The sequence below is a fragment of the Sturnira hondurensis genome, unplaced genomic scaffold (genome assembly GCF_014824575.4).
Source record: "Sturnira hondurensis isolate 20B ecotype Veracruz unplaced genomic scaffold, ASM1482457v3 Scaffold0006496, whole genome shotgun sequence".
NCBI lineage: Eukaryota > Metazoa > Chordata > Mammalia > Chiroptera > Phyllostomidae > Sturnira > Sturnira hondurensis.
Window position 1 is genome coordinate 23,356,578 of NW_028079127.1, and position 20,684 is coordinate 23,377,261.

The 20,684-nt window shown below is 38.1% G+C and overlaps 1 protein-coding gene across 1 annotated transcript in view; it reads left to right on the top strand.

Annotated features, from left to right (window-relative positions):
* CUNH2orf76 (chromosome unknown C2orf76 homolog) overlaps positions 1 to 20,684 on the top strand; it is an 86,448-nt gene that overhangs the window by 32,604 nt on the left and 33,160 nt on the right. Inside the window, exons 3-4 of the mRNA XM_037049891.1 lie at positions 5,365 to 5,432; positions 6,524 to 6,668. Coding sequence (XP_036905786.1) covers positions 5,412 to 5,432; positions 6,524 to 6,668 — 166 coding nt within the window. The 5' untranslated portion in view covers positions 5,365 to 5,411. The remainder of the gene's footprint in view (positions 1 to 5,364; positions 5,433 to 6,523; positions 6,669 to 20,684) is intronic.

A 20,684-nucleotide genomic window follows, 5' to 3' on the forward strand; every position in this document is an offset into this window, starting at 1 on the left:
CCTTAGAAGATCAGCTAGTTGTTCCACCCACAAGGAGAAGTGGACTCTGTTCCCACCTATCTCGCCGCCTTCTTCACACCTTCCATTTTAGAAGAAATCCTTGCTGGATACAGTAGTCTCGGTTGCAGGTCCTTGCTTTTCATTATTTAGAATATTTCGTGCCAATCCTTTCTTGCTTTTGTCTGTTTAGAAATCAGCTGATAGCCTTATTGGAGCTCCCTTATATGTTACTAGCTGTTTCCCCCTTGCTGCCTTTAAGAGTCTCTCTTTATATTCTAATGTTATCATTTTAATTGTGATGTGTCTTAGATTGGGCCTCTTTGGATTTATCTTGATTGGATCTGTTTGTGCTTCCTGAACTTGCATTACTTTTTCCTTCACCCAGTTAGGGATGTTTTCTGTCATCATTTCTTTAAACAGATATTCTGTCCCTTCCTTTCTTTTCTTTCTGGTATCCCCATGATGCTAATATTGCCTTGGTTCTTGTTGTTCCACAGCTCTCTTAAACTATCTTTGTTTAAGCCTTTTTTTGTTTGTTTTGTTGCTCTGACTGGGTGTTTTTTTCTACCTTGTCTTCCAACTTGCTGATTCAGTCCTTTCCTTCATGAAGTTTATGTGGGCTCTCTTATTGTATTTGGGTTTTGATTGTTGTTGGCCCATTAGTTGGTGGGTTCTCACCTCCGGCTGGCTCACTGAGAGTCTCAGCCATTACCACATCTTGTTTGCTGTTGTACATGTGCTGATACAACAAAACAAAACAACACAGTAAATAAAACCCACACTTGCAAAAATACCCCCAACAACAACAGCAGTATTAATGAAAGCAAAGATTAATAAAGGTGGAAAGAGAATAAGAATATTATAAGAAATAAAAAAAGAATATGAGATGAGTAAAGAAAAATGATCGTGAGAAGATGAGATAGGAGAAATAGTAAGAGTAAGGTTAGAAACAAGCAAGAAATTGCCACAAAGGGTTGAAGAAAGGGAAAAAATAAAATAAAATGAAAAGGAAGGGACAGAAGAAGAAAGAAATTGAGTAAAAAAAGGGGAGAGTAAAATGACTTGAAATAAAAATAGTGAAAAAAGGACAAATTTGAAGGAAAAGAAAAATGTTTAAAAGGTGTGCAAAAGAAAAAATAATGTAAATAATGGAAAAGAATGAAGTGGAATTTGTCTCAGCAGAATTTAGTGCTTGCCTGCTGGGTTCTCCTTCTGGATATCACTCTAGTGTTGTCTAAAGCTGGTGTAAGCCAATGTCAGATGCTGTCCCTGTTTAGCTGTAGGTAGCCTGTTCAAAGCCACAAGCAATCCATAGTCTGTGGCTGTCTCCTTCAGGCTTGGCTCCACTAGGATGGTCCTTGCTGCTTTTCACTGCTGGCTTTTTTTCAGCATAAGGCCCACAGGTACTGCTTCCACTTGTCCTTATCTGCAGCCCTGCCATTAGTCTTAGTCTAGTCAGTGGCCTGTCTGTATCTGAGAGGGCTTCTGGTATGATTGGGAAGATGGGCCCTCTGGATCTCCCTTGGGAAGAGCTGTTTAGATTGTAGGAAAGATGGTGGGTATGTTCCCCATCCTTGCACCACATGTCTTGGTCTGTCCCAGATTATTTCCAGTAGTGGTAAATAGTTGCTAAAGAGTTAGCTGTCCATTTTATGTGAGGGGCCGATCTGTATACAAGGGTCAACTCTTTCCTGCTTGGAGTTGTTGGCAGTTCTGTATAAGAGCTGTAGCTCTTTGGGGTTGACCTCCATCTTTAAGTCTCTCTGCCCTTCTGTGGTTGCCTGGTTTGTCTCCAGAGCCTTTTAACAAGGATCTGTAAGCTGAGACCAGATCTCTTGAAATAGGGATAGCAGGTTTCCCTTTTTTGGAATTGTAGTCTGTAGGGCACTCAGTGAGGGGAGAGTAGCTCCTACTCAGAGCTGACTCCTTTAATCTTTATCAGAGATTTGGGCTCTTGCTTCCTCAGCGGGCCTTACTGTTGGCTCAAGCTGGGCACATTCAACTTTCCTCTTTGCAAGAGTGGGTAGCTGCTCTGGATGGACTTCGGGGGATAAATCAGAAAAGTCTCCCATTGAGTTTGGAGCAAGACAAGACCACACTGGGGACTAAACTTTCTTTCTCAACCTAAGTCCTCAGTAGGGGGCTAAACTCTCTGTCCTGCTCTCAGGCAATACCCTCCAAAATTCTCACTTTGAGAGTCCCCCTTTGAGTTTCTCTTTCTTCCTCCTACAGAAATGCACCCAGCAGGGGAATCTTGGACTTGGCAGGACTATTTTAAAGACTATTTCCCTCTTGGAGGTGGTGCCTACAACCCTGCAGGAGGAGGATGGGTACAACTTTCCCTTCCCAGAGGATTGTATTCTGCAGGGAGGTTTGCCTTGCTGCCAAGTATGTCGGGTGTCAACTCTCTTTTGGCTAGTTCCTAGCCCATAGCCTCTGCAAGAGACATAGACCAGAACTCTTCATGCCCTCAGACTCCAGTTTGCTTGCCAGCAGAGCTGGGCAGGGTCCCAAAACCTCTTGTTGTACAATTCTGATCTCTTTGCCCAGCTGGTTTCAGTGGGATAGAACCCAAAGAACCAGTGTGGCTTGGCATGGCTGAGAGAAGTTCAGAATGGTCCTGTTTGGAGTTTTTCTTTCTCCCCCCTGGGGAAATGTGCCCAGTGGGGGCATTTTGGACCTGTCAGGACTGTTCTTCAGAGTTTCCCTGTTGGAAGTGGTGCTTGTAACCCTGCTGGGGCAGGTGGGCACAGTTTTCCTTTCCCAGAGGATTGTATTCTGCAGGGAGGTTCGCTTCACTGTCAAGTATCCAGTGTGCTCAACTGCTGGTAACTCCCAGCCTTCGCAGGCAACATATTCCAGTTTGCTTGCAAGCCAAGCTGGGTGGGGTCAGTAAACCTCTTGTGCAAATTTCTGATCTCCCTGCCTAGCTGGATTCACTGGGAAAGGATTTGGGATCCAGTGTGGCTTGGAGCAGCTGAGTAAAGTTCAGAATGGGTCACAAAATATTTTTCCCATTCCACTAGTTTTCTCTTTTAGTCTGCATGTGTATAGTGAACTCTTCAGCTTGGTGCCCAAACCGTAGGAGCAGTTCACACTGAATTGTGATCTCTGATTTTTACTGGTGTGGTGGAACCTCATTGCCTCCTGCTGCCAGAGCCCACAGCCTCCCCTTCCCTCTCTATTGCTGCAGGTACCCTCAGGGCCCTGCAGTTCCAAGGGGAGGGAGCTCCACTGCTGCAGTTTCAATCTGGTCTTTGCTGTCAGGGCAGCTGTGCCCAGGTCTTTGCCCGGCCACTTCTCAGTTTCTTTTAAAAAGTTTCTGTGCTGTACCTGCACTGCAATACTGAGTCAATGTCTGAATCTCTGCACATACAGCCTCCCCAAGGAGTGAGATGTCTCTCAAAGTTGCAGGTGGCTGTAGCCTGCAGGTGCCACTGACATACCCGGTTGTGGCAACCTGGGTGCTTTAGTAGTCTGTGCCTCTATCTGGAGCTCTCCAGGTTGGCACCTCAGCTATGGGAGTACTGTGTGCTGTGTGTGTATGTGTAGCCTGGGTCTCACAGACTCAGCAGATCTCCCCAGGTTACCTCCGATTGGGGTTGGTATGCCCTTGCTCCAAGAGGGGAGGGAGCTTCAGAGCTGCGATTTCTGTCTGGTCTCTCAGCTACAGTAGGAGCCACACACAGAGTATTTCCTTTTCCACTTATCAAATTCCATTACCAGGTATGAAGCATCTTCTGTACTTCTTGGCTTCAAAACTTCCTATCTGCTAAGATTCTGTTGATCAGGTTGGTAGTTGGAAGATCAGTTGAAAATCTGGGTTGGGGGCAGGAGCAAGTGGACTCAGCTTCCACCTACTCAGATGCCATCTTTGGATCCCATATTACAACAAATTTCTGATGAAGATGACAGTATAGTGTTCACCAAAATTAGACATTAATGCAAATTTAGAGTTTTAAATTGAAAGTCTCAACTATTTAAGTATAACATTTGGATTGCCTTTATAAAAGGCAATATATATATAAGTGAAAAAAAAAACCAAACCTACAATTATAGTGTAGATGCATAATGCCTGGCTTCCTTGGTTAGACCATGTACATGATTTGTTTCATTGTACCTGGGAATCTAGTATCTCTATCCACTGCCTTTATGAGCTGTCTTTATGCCCAAACCTATTTTATTACAACTAGAGTAACAATAATAGCAGCTACTTTTTGTTGAGATCCTACTGTGCGAGATGCCAAGATCCTACTGTGATCCACACAGATCCTACTGTGTGTCGTGGCCAAGAGGTAGAGTTGACATTTAAACTGCATCTATATAGCTCTAACCTCTGGGAGCTGGGGCTGTGTTCTGGGCTTTCTCAACCTGTGTGGGTGTGTTTTGGAGGCATCTTTATTATTTGGGGGGCTTAAGTAAGAGGGGTAGTGGTCATAATTTTAACAAACCTCTTAACACTCCTTCTGAAATGCAGAAGTTTTTTATAATATCCCTTTCTCAAGAGGTATTTTTTATTAAGTACTTTAGTCTGTTTTAAATTGTAATTTTGTAGGTGATTGCTGAGCTGCTATTATGTGGTGGATTCTAGGATTAGAATTTTGGGGAACATTTCAAACCAGATTTAATAACAAATAGCATAGCAGCTAATATTGGGATTTTTAAAAGATTTGTTAATTTAAACTTTACAACTAACAGGATTATAAGGTAACTCTTTACCTTATTTTACCTTATATTTATAGTTCTAGGAACCATTCATTTAATTATAAACAATATGCTAATTATAATTACAAATTATTTTATGTATTAAAACAGTTTGAGTTTTGATTTCCATTATGCTGTATATTCTCTCAAACCTAGTAAAATATTTGTATAAGCATTTTATGGTTCGGAGAGACTTTCTAGGCCAAATTAGTGTGGCTTGATGCTATCTATTATAAAATATTCCAAATACGCTAAAAAGTATAAAACATAGTCTACTATCCATGTAACTAATAAAATGCTACCAACAAGACAAACTACTCAAGACATAAAATGCTAGCAACATAAAGTGCTTGTGATCTCTCTGTAGTTGTATACTCCTTCCCCTGCCTTAGGGATAACAACTAATTATCTCCTTTTAAACATAATAAAAGCTGTGTTTTTGAACCTTGTGTAAATGGTGGTATACTCTGATTCTTTGACGTATTTTTTCATTCACCATAATATTTTTGAGATTCACATATGTTAATGTAGGTAGCTGCTGTTCATTCATTTTTATTGCTTTTACTATCCATAATTTACATACCCGTTCTCCTCTTGATGGACATTTGTTTCCAGTTTTTGCAATTAACAAATATGGTTACTGTGAATGTTCTCTTACAGTTCTCCGGGTGCACGTAGGTGAAAGATTCTGTGGGGCCTGCCTATGAATGAAATTGCCAGATCAAAAGGTATGTGTATCTTCAGCTTTACTCAGTATTGCTTCCTAAAGTAGCACCCATTTGGATGCCCACCTTCACTGATTAAATTCTCATTGTTCTATGCCCTTGCCAACACTGGCTGTTGTCAGACTTTTTGTCAGTTTGATGAGTGACGTATCTCACTGTTATTTTGAATTCCTCTAATTACTAGTAAGACTGGATATCTTATTTTTTTTAGTAGTAAAAGTATTTTTTCTTATCATGTGTATATTATGGCTGAAAATTGTATGTGAAGTTGAAAGTAGCCACCAGATAGAAATATACTACATTAGTATCTTTAAAGCATTGGCAACTTTGCAGATATTTTTGGAGGAAATAATTCAAGGTGATTTTCTGGCAGTATATTAGAGAGAACATGGACTTTGGAATTGAATTGATGCCCGAGTCCTGACTTTTTTCTGTTTATCAGCTTTATGACTGTGGGCAATTTGTACAATCACTCTGAGTCTATTTCCTCATCCTAAAAGTGAGTTCAATAATTTATGGTTTGGTGATAGAATCGTGAGATAACATTAACACCTGGTACACAGCTCTGCTACTGAGTTTTAGGATGAAATAAACATTCTTACATTAAACAACACTATAAAAGGCTGTTAATACTGTGTCATATAATTAAATCAACACTGAAATCTGGCACATTTGTGAGATTAAATGTGACTGTTGATAGGTGACTCTGAAACCTACATCATCTCAGGGCTGGGCGAGGAGACCACTGGTGTAGCGATGCCAAAGCAGCTGTGTGTATGCCACGTCTCTTTCTGTGGCGACCCCCGCTGGTCCCCATGCATGAACTGCCCCTCACACAGGTCACTTGTGTTCATCTTCTGTGCCCTGTCAGCTTTCTGCCAATCAGAACATCAGTGACTGTGACAGAGTTCTCCAGGTCACAGTGGATAGGAGGGAGTGACCTGGGGGACTCTTGTGGGTATCCCGGAATCTGATTTGGGTTTGGGGACTCAGTCAGACATTATGGGAGAGATGGGGTGCGTGTCAGAGAGCTGAAATGCAGCCCATAACTGTGAGCTGGTGTTATTTAGACTATTCTGTGTCCCTTGCCACAGGAATTTCTTCACATGGCTTCCAAAGAAGTGACCATCACAGTTCGCCTCATTCGTTCATTTGAGCATCGAAATTTCAAACCTGTGGTATATCATGGAGTTAATTTGGACCAAACTGTAAAGGAATTTATAGTATTTCTAAAGCAAGGTATGAGACATCTTGGTCATTTTGTTCTGTTAGTGTTTTGTTAGTATTACACTGATAGTAATCTTTTAAAAAATATTTCGAAAGGCAGTAATCGAGGTTGTAAGCCAGGTGCTGCCCTGGCTGGCTCCCGGTCTGGCCTTTTGAACAGGAGCAGAGACATCACCCCAGGGCTCATTTAGCACTGTACGCCCTCGTCAGAGATTATTACCACCAAAGTTGGCTTTTCTCTTGCTTTTTTTTTAAATTAAAAAAAAAAATTAAGGCCTAGGTTTGCTTGTAACAGGCTTATACACTTGGAGATTAATTAATAAGGGAGTGTAGTGTAGCTAATGGCGTTACTGGGCTGAGCACACAGAGGGCCTCCTGGGGGGCGAGACAGGCAAGTATTTCCACAGCCAGGAGGTTGTGAGAGCTCTTGGTCACTGTGCTCACAGGAGCGATGGCCAGGCTGACCGGTGCTGGTTCACCACTGCACAGCTCCAAAACAGTAAACATGAAGTTAGTCTTTGTTTGGTTGGGTTCTTGATGGGTTTCTAACTAACATTTTTAATTGTTGAAGTGTTCCAATCATCAACATTTGATAAAACATCTAGAATATGCTTTTATTATTTTTTTTGAAGTTAGAACTTGCTTATTTATTTATTTAAATATATTTTATTGATTATACCATTACAGTTGTTCTATTCCCCCCTTCATTCCCCTCCACCCGCACACTCTCTCCCCACTGTTCTCCCCCCCCTTAGTTTATAACCACATGTCTCAAGTTCTTTAGATTCTGTATTTCCTCCACTATTCTTGCCCTCCCCCCTATCTATTTTCTACCTACCATCTATGCTATTTTCTGTGCTACCTTCTCCCCCCTTCTCCTCCTCCCACTCCCCTGTTGCTAACCCTCCAAGTGTTCTTCATTTCTGTGGTTCCACTCCTGATCTAGCTGTCCTCTTGGTTTGCTTTGGTTTTAGGTGTGGTTGTTAATAACTCACACTCAGGTGTGAGTTTGCTGTCCTTTCACTGTTCATATTTTTCATCTTCTTTTTCTTATATAAGTCCCTTTAGCATTTCATATAATAAGGGCTTGGTGATGATGAACTCCTTGAACTTGACCTTATTTGAGAAGCACTTTATCTGTCCTTCCATTCTAAATGAAAGCTTTGCTGGATAAAGCAATCTTGGCTGTAGGTCTTTGGATTTCATGACTTGGAATACTTCTTTCCAGCCCCTTCTTGCCTGTAAGGTCTCTTTTGAGAAATCCGCTGACAGTCTGATGGGTACTCCTTTGTAGGTGACTGTCCCCTTATCCCTTGCTGCTTCTAGGATTCTCTCCTTCATTTTAGTCTTGGCTAATGTAATTATGATGTGCCTTGGTGTGTTCCTTCTTGGGTCCAACTTCTTTGGGACTCTCTGAGCTTCCTGGATTTCCTGGAAGTCTATTTCCTTTGCCAGACTGGGGAAGTTCTCCTTTATTATTTGTTCAAATAAGTTTTCCACTCGTGGCTGTTTCTTTCCCCCTTCTGGTACCCCTATAATCCGGATGTTGGAACGTTTAAAGATGTCCTGGAGGTTCCTAAGTCTCTCCTCATTTTTTTGAATTCTCATTTCTTCATTCCTTTCTGGTTGGATGTTTTCTTCTTCCTTCTGGTCCATTCCATTGATTTGAGTCCCAGTTTCCTTTCCATCACTATTGGTTTCCTGGACATCTCCCTTCATTTCAATTAGTTTAGCCTTCATATGTTCCTCTAATTTGTGACTATAATCAACCAGTTCTGTTAGCATCCTGATAAACAGTGTCTTGAATTGTGCTTCTGAGAGGCTGGCAATTTCTTGGTCACTTAGAGTTATTGGCTCTGGGACTTTGAGTTCTTGCGCCATCTTTTGGGCTGTTTGTGCCTGTTCCATAGCAGGATTGGAGCCCTAAGGTGTTCACTAGAGCAGGGCAACTAAGTCGCTGGGTTGTGACGTTGTTTGTGGGGGCGGGGTCAAAGAGGAACAATGGCGTCCCGCCTGCCACCGAGGCCCCCACCGGTCCCGCAGCTGCCACCATCACCAGGCCCACGCGTTTCATCCCACTGCACGTGAGTGTGCCACCACCATCAGCCCTCGCCCCCTGGGACCTGTGTGGTCCGTCTCACTGTGCGTGAATGTGAGACCGCGGTCAGTCTGCCCCACACCCTGACTGGGTCTGGGCCACTTGTGCGCCTAGGTCGGGGGACCTGTCCTGTTTGACCCTGCTCGCTGCTGGCTCCGCCCCTCTTACCGTCCCGTTGAATGGTTAGATGTAGTCAGACTTCCATATAATTCAATTTTCTTTCCTTTGGCTGTGTCTTTATTCTCCAAACCTTAGTTGTATTCAAACTTGGTTGTGGGAGAAGGCACAGTGTTTCCACCTATGCCTCCATCTTGGTGGAAGTCCTCTGCTTTTATTATTTTAATTCAGGTGTTATTTATACATGTTCAGATCTTAGTGTATTGTTTCCTGAGTTTTGAGAAATGTATTTCTTTATATCTAGCTTATTTGTTATTTTTTACTTTGGCATAATTTCAGACACAGAAATATCAAAAGAGGACAAAGAATTCCTGGATGCCCTTTACACAGATTTCTAAATGTCAACATTTTGTTACATTTGTTTTTCCCCCCTTTTTTCAACTCTTACTCTCCTTATCCCCCAGCCATTTGTTCATCCTAAACCACCTAAAAGTATGCTGCTGACACATTCTCCTGTGCTTCTAAATAGATCAGTGTGTGTTACCTGCAAACAAGGAATTCTCTTGCATAACAACAAAACAGTGATGAAAACCAGGAACCTAACATTCAAAAAATACTGTTATATGATTTACAGATCTTACTGAGATTTTAATTGTCCCAGTAAAGTCTTTCTGAGGTCATGTTACATTCAATCCCTTTAGCCTAAAATTAATTTTTTTAATCTGGAGTCTTATATTGTATTTCATCATATTGGCAATTTTGAATAGTACAAACCAATTATTTGATAGAGTTAGGTTATGCCTCTTGGCAAAGAAATCGTAGAAGTGATGCTGACTTCACCAGGGGGCCCTGCTGTCCACTGGTCTCATTATGGGTGGACAGCAGGGTTGGTGAAGGCAGTGTCTGCCAGGTTTCTCCTCTGTAGCTTTTAATTGTAATTGAAAAGTAGGGGTGTCTTCTGAGACTATACATGTGAATATCCTGATACTTCTCAAAATTTCATACACTAGTGTTCTTTGATGATTTTTGCCTGAATCAATTATTATGATGATTGGAAAATGGTGATTTTTCTTATTCCATCATTCCTCTTACCTGTGTTAGTCATTTTTGTACAGTAAGGAAGAGCTTTCTACCGCACTCCATCCCATTCCATTTACTTAATCAATTGTTTATATCACTGTGGACTCATGGATTCTTACTATATTGAAAGGATTATGATTCTTCATTATCATTATTTATTTTGATGCTCTAGTTATTCCCATTTTGGTGTATGGTAGCCTCTTAAATCTGGCTCCATGTCCTTTTAACATTGCCCATTGTTCTTTGAGCACTTCCTTACTTTTCAGTACAATAACATGTTCCAAACTTGTCCTGTTCTTTCTGTCCCCAGACCTGGGATTGGCCATTTCTCTGAGGGGCTCTGATCCCATTACTAGGGAATGGTATTGGGAAACCAAGATCTTGATTAAAGCAGGCATTACTTCTGCCGGACCCTGTATATCTTTTATGAATTGCGTGCATACAAAGACCAAGTAGTTTTGTACTGAGGAAATTTCAAAGTAATAATAACTGTGAAATTACTATGTATCAGGCAGTGTGCTGAGAACTCTAACTAGATTATCTCACATTTACCTCACAGCATCCCTCTAAATTAGGAATGCTATCACCATTTCCTTCACCATTTTACAGGTGAAGGAACTTAGGAATGGAGAGGTTAAGAAACTTGCCTGGATACATGGCTAATAAAGGCAAAGCTGCATGTAGTTCAGCCAGGCAGTTTAACTGCACATGTACTCTTAAACACTATACTCTTCATTCTTCTCTACTGCCTCACTTAAGTAGGATTCTTGGAATAAATGGGTTCACTCAGTGTCAAAGGGGTCTTTGATTTAGTTCGTCTTGCTCTAATATTTTGAATGCTGAAAGCTAGAAGGATGGTTTGACATTGTGGCATAGCGAATTTTTCCCACAGACACAAATCCTTCTTTCCTTTGTATTTTCTTATAGTCACTCTTTACCATTCGTAGCCTAAACTTGTTACTTGCCATATTGTATTTCTCCTTCAACCGAGAAACTTTGCTTAAAGTTGACTCACTCTCCATTGAGAAGGACTATATGTACTACAACATCATGCCATTAAAACACAGGGAAGGGTGTTAAACAAATATTCTGATCAAAGAGGAAACATAGATATTACCTTATACAGTTGATTAATTTTCTAGATTTGGAATAGTATACAAACTAATTATGTGGATAATATAAAACACTTCACTTCTTTCATTTGGAAGCATTTTAATACTTCGTCATACCTCAGATCTTGCTTCTGAATGTTAAATCATTTCACCTATAAAAAAGGAGCAAACTGGAGATTTTGTCCAACTTTCTGGTTCATAACTCCTTCTTTATGTATTACTCCTGACTTCTTTCTGTATATACTGATTTGATGATAAGTTACTTGGTAAAATGGCACGTTCCATTGGGTGAATACTGGAATAGTCAGAACATTTTTCTTTACATCTTTTTATTATTTTATATATTTCTTCATATCTGATGCTTGTCCCCAGGTTTTTCTATTATTAACATTTTATGCTGCATTTGTTGCAAATAATAAATCAACATTCATGCATTATTAACTGAAGTCCATAGTTCATTCAAGTTTCCTTAGTTTTTATGTAGTGTCCTTTTTTTGTCCTAGGATCACTTCTAGACACCACATTACATTTAGTTGTCAAGTCTCCCTATGCTGCTGTGGGCTGTGATAATTTCTTAGACTTTCTCTGACAACTTTGACAGTTTTGAGGAGTACTAGCCTGGCCTATCATAGGATACCCATTACTGGAATTTGCCTGCTGATTTGACTGGGTTATGGACTTTTGAGAGGAAGGTAACAAAGATAAAATATCACTTTTATTATATCATATCAAGGTAACACACTTTCTACATGGTTTATGATTGTTGATGTTGACCTTGATCACATGACCAAAGTAGTGTTAGGTTTCTATGCTGTAAAGTTATTCTTTTTGCCTCCCTTTTCATACTGTACTCTTTTTAAAAAAAAATCTACATATGAGTGAAATCATAGTCTCTGTCTTTCTCTTTTTGGCTTATTTCACTTCAAGATTCATCCACATTTTTGTAAATGTAAATGTTTTATTCTTTTTATGGTTAAGTAATATTCCATTACATACACATATCATGTCTTCTTTATCCATTTATACATCAATGGACACTTAGGTTTTTTCCGTATCTTGGCTATTATATTGTAAATAATGCTGCAGTAGACAGAGGCATGCATATGCCTTTTTTAATTAGTGTTTTTTTAAAGATTTTATTTATTTGTCTTTTATAGAGGAAGGGAAGGAGAGAGGGAGGCAAATATCAATGTATGGTTGCTTCTTGTGAGTCCCCTGCTAGGAACTGGCCTGCAACCCAGGCATGTGCCCTGACTGGGAATCGAACCGCGATCGTGTGGTTCGCAGGCCCGCACTCAATCCATTGAGCTACACCAGCCAGGCCATTAATTAGTGTTTTTATATTCTTTGGATAAATACCCAGAAGTAGAATAGCTGAATCATATGGTAATTTTATGTTCTTAATTTTTTGAGGAATTTCCGTACTGTTTTCCATGGTGGCCATCAACAGTACGCAAGGGTTTCCCTTTCTTCACATCTTCTCTAACACTTTTTATTTCTTGTCTTTTTGATAATAGCTGTTTTACAATAATAGATGTGAGGTCATATTTTTGATTTGCATTTCCCTAATAATTAGTGGTATTGAACATCTTTTTATATGCCCATTGGCCATCTGTAGGTCTTTATTGGAAAAATATCTACTTAGATCCTCTGCTCATTTTTTACATGGGGTTGTTTTCTTTTGATGTTGAGTTGTATGAGTTCTTTATATACTTTGGATTTTTAATTTTCTAATATTTTAAAGATTTTATTTATTTAAAAAGGGGAAGGGAGGGAGAAGGAGAAAGAGAAAAACATCAATGTGTGGTTGCTCCTCACACACACCCTACTAGGAACCTGTACTGCAACCCAGGCATGTGCCCTGACTGGGAATCAAACCAGTGACCCTTTGGTTCATAGGCTGGCACTCAATCCACTGAACCACACCAGCCAGGCCTGTACTTTAGATTTTAACCCTTTATTGGATATATGATTTGCAGTATCTTCTTTTGTCAAGTATGTTGCCTTTTTGTTTTGGTAATGGGTTCCATTGCTCCGCATAAACTTTTTAGTTTCATGTAGTTACATTTGTTTTATTTTTCCTTTGTTGTCCTTGCTTTTGGAGCCACATCCACAAAACATCACTAAGACCAATTTCAAGGAGCTTTCTACCTATGTTTTCTTCAAGGAATTTTATGGTTTAAGGTCTTATGTTCAAGTCTTTAATCCATTTTTGTTTATAGTTTAAGATAGTAGCCTAGTTTTGTTTATTTATTTATTTATGTAAGTGCCTGTCCTCTTTTCCCAACACCATTTATTGCAAAGACTGTCCTTTTTCTGTTGTATATTCTCAGTTCATTTGTCATTTGTTAATTGTCCATATATATTTGGGTTCATTTCTAGGCTGTCAATTCTGTTTCATTGGTCTGCATGTCTGTTTTTGTTTTAATACCATACTGTTTGAAGTTAGGAGTGTGATACCTCCAGTTTTGTTCTTTCTTAAGATTTCTTTGGCTATTTGGGATCTTTTGTGGTTCTATACAAATTCTAGAACTTTTTGTTCTAGTTCTGTGAAATAAGTTTTTGGAATTTTGATAGGGATTGCATTGAATCTATAGATTACTTTGGGTAGGATGAACATTTTAATAGTATGTAGTCTTTTAATTCATGAGCATTCCATTTATTTGTATCTTCAGTTTCTTTCATCATTATCTTTTAGTTCTCATTGTACAGATCTTTCATCTGTTTTGGTAAATTTATTCCTAGGTATTTTATTCTTTTTGATGTAATTATAATTGGGTTTGTTTTCTTAATTTTTCTTTCTGATAGTTATTAGTATACAGAAACATCACAAATGTATGTATTCCGAGACTGTACTGAATTTGTTTAGTAGTTCTAACAGTTTTTTTGGGTGGAGTCTTTAGAGTTTTTTAGAGAAAATTTTACATTTCTTACTGATTTGGGTACCTTTTATTTCTTTTTCTTGCCTAAGTGCTATAGCTAGCACTTCCAATTTGTGTTGAAAAAATGTGATGAGAATGGGCATCCTTGTTTTGTTTTTAATCATAGAAAATAAAACTCACCTTTTCACCACTGAGTATAATATTAGCTGTGGTTTTTGTCATATGTGGCCTTCATTATGTTGAGGTATGTTTCCTCAGTACTTTCTTGAGAGTTTTTATTTTATTTATTTATTTTTCTTTTCTTTTTAAAAAAAAATTATTTAATTATTTTTCAAGTACATTTTTCTCTCTATTACTCCCATCCCATCCCACCCCCCCATGCTCCCCCCTCCCTCCCATTTCCACCCTTTTCAGTTGTTGTCCATGTATCTTTTATATATGTTCCTCTAAATCCCTCTCCTATTTCCCCTGAAATTCCCTCCCCTCTCTTATCTGGTCACTGAGAGTTTTTATTTTAAATGGGTGTTGAATGGTATCAAATGCTTTTTCTGCTTCTATTGAGATAATCATGGTTTTTATCCTTCATTTTGTTAATGTCTTGTATCACATTGGTTGATTTGCAGATATCAAACCATCCTTGCATTCTTGAGATAAATCCCACTTGATCGTGGTCTTATGGTCCATTCTTTTGGTGAGTTCATTTGCTAATATTTTGTTGATGATTTTTGCATCTGTGTTCACCAAGAATATTGGCCTATAATTTGTGTGTATATGTGTTGTTATTATTTGGTTCTTCTATCACAGTAATGCTGGTCCCTTAAAATTATTTGGTAGTATTCCTTCTATGGAGGAGAGACTATTCCATGACATGACTTCTATCTGTCCCATGAACTGGACCCGGGAAAGAGTAAAGGTTGTTTTCTGCAGCCCCTCTCCCTGCCCTCAGAGACTGTGTACTAACACTTTCCTCTTCATTTTTTTTAGGAAGAGTTGGAAGTAGATGAGGATTAATTAGTCTTTGCCTGTTTAGAATTCACCAGTGAAGCTGTCTGGTCCTGGACTTTTGTTTATTGTGAGGTTTTTGGTTACTGATTCAATCATCTTACTGGTAATGAGTCTATTCAGTTTCTGTTTCTTCATGATTCAAGCCTTGAAGATTGTGTGTTTTTAGGAATTTATCCATTTCTTCTTGGTTGTCCAGTTTATTGGCATATAATTGTTCATAGTAGTATCTTATAATCCCTTGTACTTCTGTGCTATCAATTATAACTTCTTATTCATTTCTGATTTTATTTGAGACCTCTCCCCTTTTTTTCTTGGTTTATCTAGGTAAAAGTTTGTCAGCTTTGTTTATTTTTCATAGAACCAGCTCTTAGTCTTATTGATCTTTTCTGTTGCCTTTTTAGTCTCTACTTTATTTATTTTCACTCTGATCTTTATTATTTTCTTCTAACTTTGGGCTTTGCTTGTTCTTCAGGGTAGATTATTTATCTGGGACTTTTCTTATTTCTTGAAGTAGGCCATATTACTGTGAGCTTCCCTCTTATGCTCTACCCCATAGATTGTGCTATATCACTATTTTCATTTGTCTCTAGGTATTTTATGATTTCCACCTTGATTTCTTCAATGGCTCATTGGTTGTTCAGCAGCATGCTGTTTAATATCCATGTTTTGTGGTTTTTAAAGTTTTCTTCTTGTAAGTGATTTCTAGTTTCATATCATTGTGGTTGGAAGATATTTTATTTGATTATAGTCATCTTGAATTTATTGAGACTTGTTTTGTGGCCTAACATTTTTCTATCCTGGAGAATGTTCCATGTGCCTTTGAGGAAAATGTCTATTCTACTGCTTTTAGATGGAATGTTGTTTATATATCTATTAAGTCAATCTGGACTAAAATGTTGTTTAAGGCAGATGTTTCCATGTAGATTTTCTCTCTGGGTCATCAATCCATTGCTCTGAATGGAATGTTAAAGTTTCCTACTATTATTGTGTTGCTTTTAGTTTCTCCCTTTAGGTTTCTTAATATTTACTCTCTGTATTTATGTGTCCTTATGTTGGTTGTGTAAATAATTGGCCAAAAAGTTCATATAGCTTTTTCCATAAAATAAAAGAGAAATTTTTCATTTTCAGCAGTAAGTTTATTGATTTGGATATTTTGAGTGTGTTGGCCATTTCCCACATGTTATTAATGTTTATTGTTCGCAGTGTCTTGATTTGATGCTATCAACTTCATCTGTTCTACTCAACCTTAGCGCATCATCCAGCCAGAAATCTCCAGCACAGAATTTAGCAAACCACTTTGACATGTTTGATCAGTCACAGCACCTTCTCCATACACTGCACAAATCTTTTTTTGCCTTTCTACTGTGTTTTTACTTTTCTTGAAATGATAAAGCATAATATGCCAGAATGTTATGTATTTTCTTACGTCTTTGATATTAAAACAGTTACACAAAAATTCACCAATTTTGATAAGTTTTTTAAAAATTCACACTGATATGACAGCTGTCACAATATAATCTAACAAGATTATTTCAAGCAAAGTTAAAGACAACTAAGCACTAGTAGAGCCATCTTATGGAAAAAACTGAACAAATTTTTGGGCCCACCCAATATTTACAAATGTTATATCCATGTCTTGGAATGTCCCTTCTTTCATTATATAATGCCCTTGGTCACTTGATGTCATCCTACAGGTTCCTTCAGATATCTTCACTTTTAAAACTTTTTCTTTTTTGCTATTCTGTCTTTGTGTGCCAGTTTTTTGTCTTCCACACCTGGTTTGTACTTCTACTTCTTCCAGTCTGCTGTTGAGCCCCTGTAGCATACTTTTTTCAGTTTATTTATAACTTTTGTTTGTTATTTTTAAATATTTTTATGTTTTTGTTGAAGTTCTTACTGCATTCATTCATTTTTCTCCCAAGTTCAGTGTGCATCTTTATGACCATTGCTTTGAACTCTTTATCAGGTAGGTTGCTTATCTTCACTTCATAAAGGTCTTTTCCTTGGGATTCGTTTTGTTGTTTGGTTTGGAACATACTCTTTTGTCTCATTTTGCCTGGCTCTTTCATCTATATATATTAGTCTAGTCAGCTACTTTTCACAGTCCTGAGGGAATGGTCTTGTGAAAGAGATGATCTGTGGGGCTCATCCACAAAGAATGAGCTCTGAAATTTGCATAGCATCTTGGACGATTTGGAGAGCATGAGTCATCAGTTGAATATGATCAACACAAGTGTGTAAGGAAACTACCAGAAACCAGGGAGAGAACTGCATGACAATAGGAAAAGGCAAAATTCTCAGAGCTGATAAAGGGCTGGGAATAGTTTTTATTCATACCAGCCAGAGTGGAAAACCAAGTACTGGATAGAGTATCTAGATGGGTATTTATGCAATAGTAGGGCAAAATTAATACTAGATTGAATTCCGCTCTTCTCTGACCTAACAAAGCTGAAAAGCAAGACTCAAAGGGATCTGTTGCCAAATAATTTAACTATGTTCCAAAACAAAGCTCAGGGTGTTTATAGGAATACAAAAATATCCAGCTCTGAACAAGATAAAATTTGCAATGTCCTGCATCAAGTCAGAACTTACTTCTCATGTAAAGAAATAAGAAAAGATAAACTATAATTAGGAGAAAAATCAATCAATTGAAACCAACCCAGAAATGCTGCAGGTGACAGAATTAGTAGACAAGGACAATTAAAACAGTTTTTATGTCTTTGGAGAAGTGTCTATTCAGGTCCTTTGCCCATTTTTTAATTGGATTGTTTGTCTTTCTGGTTTTGAGTTGTATTAAGTCCTTAATATATGCTTATTTCTAATATTAACCCTTTATCAGCTATATCATTGGCAGATATGTTCTCCTATTCAATGGGTTCCCTTTTCATTTTGTTGATGGTTTCTTTTGCTGGGCAGAAGCTTTTTAGTTCGATATAGTCCCCTTTGTTTATTTTTTTTCTTTATTTCCCTTGCCTTATGAGTCATATCAGGGAAAATATTGCTTTGAGAGATGTCTGAGATTTTACTGACTATGTTTTCTTCTAGAATTTTTATGGTTTCACAACTTTCATTTGACTCTTTTATTCATTTTGAGTTTATTCTTGTGTATGGTATAAGTTGATGGCCTAGTATTTTTTTTTTTTGCATGTACTGCTCCAATTTTCCCAACACCATTTATCAAAGAGACTGTCTTTACTCCATTTTATGCTCTTGCCACCTTTGTCAAATATTAAATGGCCATGTAGCTGTGGGCTGATTTCTGGGCTCTCTGTTCTGTTCCATTGATCTATGTGCCTCTTATGCTAATACCAAGCTGTTTTGATTACAATGGCCTTGTAGTATAGTTTGATATCAGGTATTGTGATATCTCCAACTTTGTTTTTCTTTCTGAATATTGCTGAGGATATTTGGAGTCATTTTTGGTTCCATATAAATTTTTGAAATATTTATTTTAGATCTTTGAAATATATGCCATTGGCATTTTCATCAGAATTGTGTTGAATCTATAGATTGGTTTAGATAGTATAGACATTTTAATGATATTAATTTGTCCAATCCATGAACAAGGAATATGCTTCTACTTATTTGTATCTTCCTCAATTCCTTTCTTCAATGTCCTGTACTTTTCCAAATAAAGGTCTTTTATCTCTTTGGTTAAATTTGTTCCTAGGTACTTTATTTGTTTTTTGTTGCAATAGTAAATGGGATTGTTTTCTTAGTTTCTCTTTCTGATAGTTCATTATTAATGTATAAAATGCCACTGATTTCTGAATATTAATTTTGTATGCCGCTACTTTGCTGAATTTATTTTTTAGCTCCAGTAGCTTTTTGGTGGAGTCTTTAGGGTTTTCTACGTACAATATCATGTCTTCTGTGAAAAATGACAAATGCATTTTCTACATCTATTGATATGATCATATGGTAATATGATCATATGGTAATAATAATAATAATAATAATAATTATTCTACATTTTGCCTATGTGGTGTATCATGTTTATTGATTTGTGGATATTTTTACCAACCTTGTATCCCCAGAATAAATCCCACTTGATCATGGTATATGATATTTTTAATGTATTGTTGGATCTGGTTCGCTAATATTTTGTTGAGGATTTTAGCATCTATTTTTATCAGTCATATTGGTATATAATTTTTTTCTTCATAGTGTCTTTATCTGGTTTTGGAATTAGGGTAATATTGGCCTCAGAAAATAAGCTTGGGAGTTTTTCCCTCCAGATAGCCAATAGACATGAAAAAATGCTTAATGTTACTAATCATCAGAGAGATGCAAATTTAAACCACAATGAGATATCACCTCACACTTGCCAGAATGGATGCCATCAATAAATCAACAAACAAGAAGTACTTGTGAGGATCTGGAGAAAGGGGAACCTTTTTTTTTTTTAGGTTCAGCTGTTGATAGTTATGAGTTTGTTGTCATTTTATTATTGTCATTTTACTGTTCATAGTTTTGATCTTCTTTTTCTTAGATAAGTCCCTTATCTAAGGGGGACTTAGATTTCATATAATAAGGGCTTGGTGATGATGAACTCCTTGAACTTGACCTTATGTGAGAAGCACTTTATCTGCCCTTCCATTCTAAATGATAGCTTTGCTGGGTAGAATAATCTTAGATGTAGGTCCATGCCCTTCATGACTTGGAATACTTCTTTGCAGACCCTTCTTGCCCATAAAGGTTTTTTTGAGAAATCAGCTGATAGTCTTATGGGAACTCCTTTCTAGGTCACTGTCTCCTTTTCTCTAGCTGCCTTTAAGATTGTCTCCTTCTCTTTCATCTTGGCTAATGTAATTATGATGTGCCTTGGTGTGTGCTTCCTTGGGTCCAACTTCTTGGGGACTCTCTGGGCTTACTGGACTTCCTGGAAGTCTGTTACCTTTTCCAGATTAGGAAAGTTCTCCATTATGTTTTCAAATAAGTTTTTGATTTCTTGCACTTCTTCTCCTTCTGGCACCCCTATGATTTGGATTGAAACAATGAAAGTTGTCCTGGAGGTTCCTAAGTCTCTCCTCATTTTTTTTGAACTCTTGTTTCTTCATTCTCTTCTGGTTGAATGTTTATTTCTTCCTTCTGTTCCAAATTTTTGAGTCCTGGCTTCATTCTCTTCACTATTGGTTCTCTGTATATTTTTCTATATTTCACTCTGCACAGCCTTCACTCTGTTTTGCATCTGTACTCAATCGTTTCTGTGAGAATTTTGATTCCCAGTGTTTTTAACTCTGCATCTGCTAGATTGGGTTTTTCCTCATTGCTTACTTTTTCTGGTGTTTTGATCTGCTTGTTCACGTGGGCCATATTTATTTGTTTTTGTTATGTTGTACCTGTTATGGTACAACAGGTACCTGGTATGTTGTAAGGGGCGGAACCTTGGGTATTTGTCAAGTCGAGGCAACCCACTTTGTTTCATTGTAGTGCTGCATGTAGGGGAGGGGTCAGAGAGGGAACAATGCCACTTGCTTGGCTCTCACCCCACTCTCAGTCACTTTCCTTGCTACCCACAAGAGAATTGGGTCTTCTGGTGCTCATTCCCCAGGTGAGTGGCTTTATGTACATTTTAGGACCCCATGGGTCACTCGAAAGAACTTTCCTGAGGGGCTGAGAGTTTCTCCGAACTCTGCAACCCCCACAGATTTTTATACCCAAAAGTTTTGAGGCTTTAGTTTCCTGTGCTGAAATTCTGGGTTGCACAATTTGCCTTGCTCCCCAGTTGTTC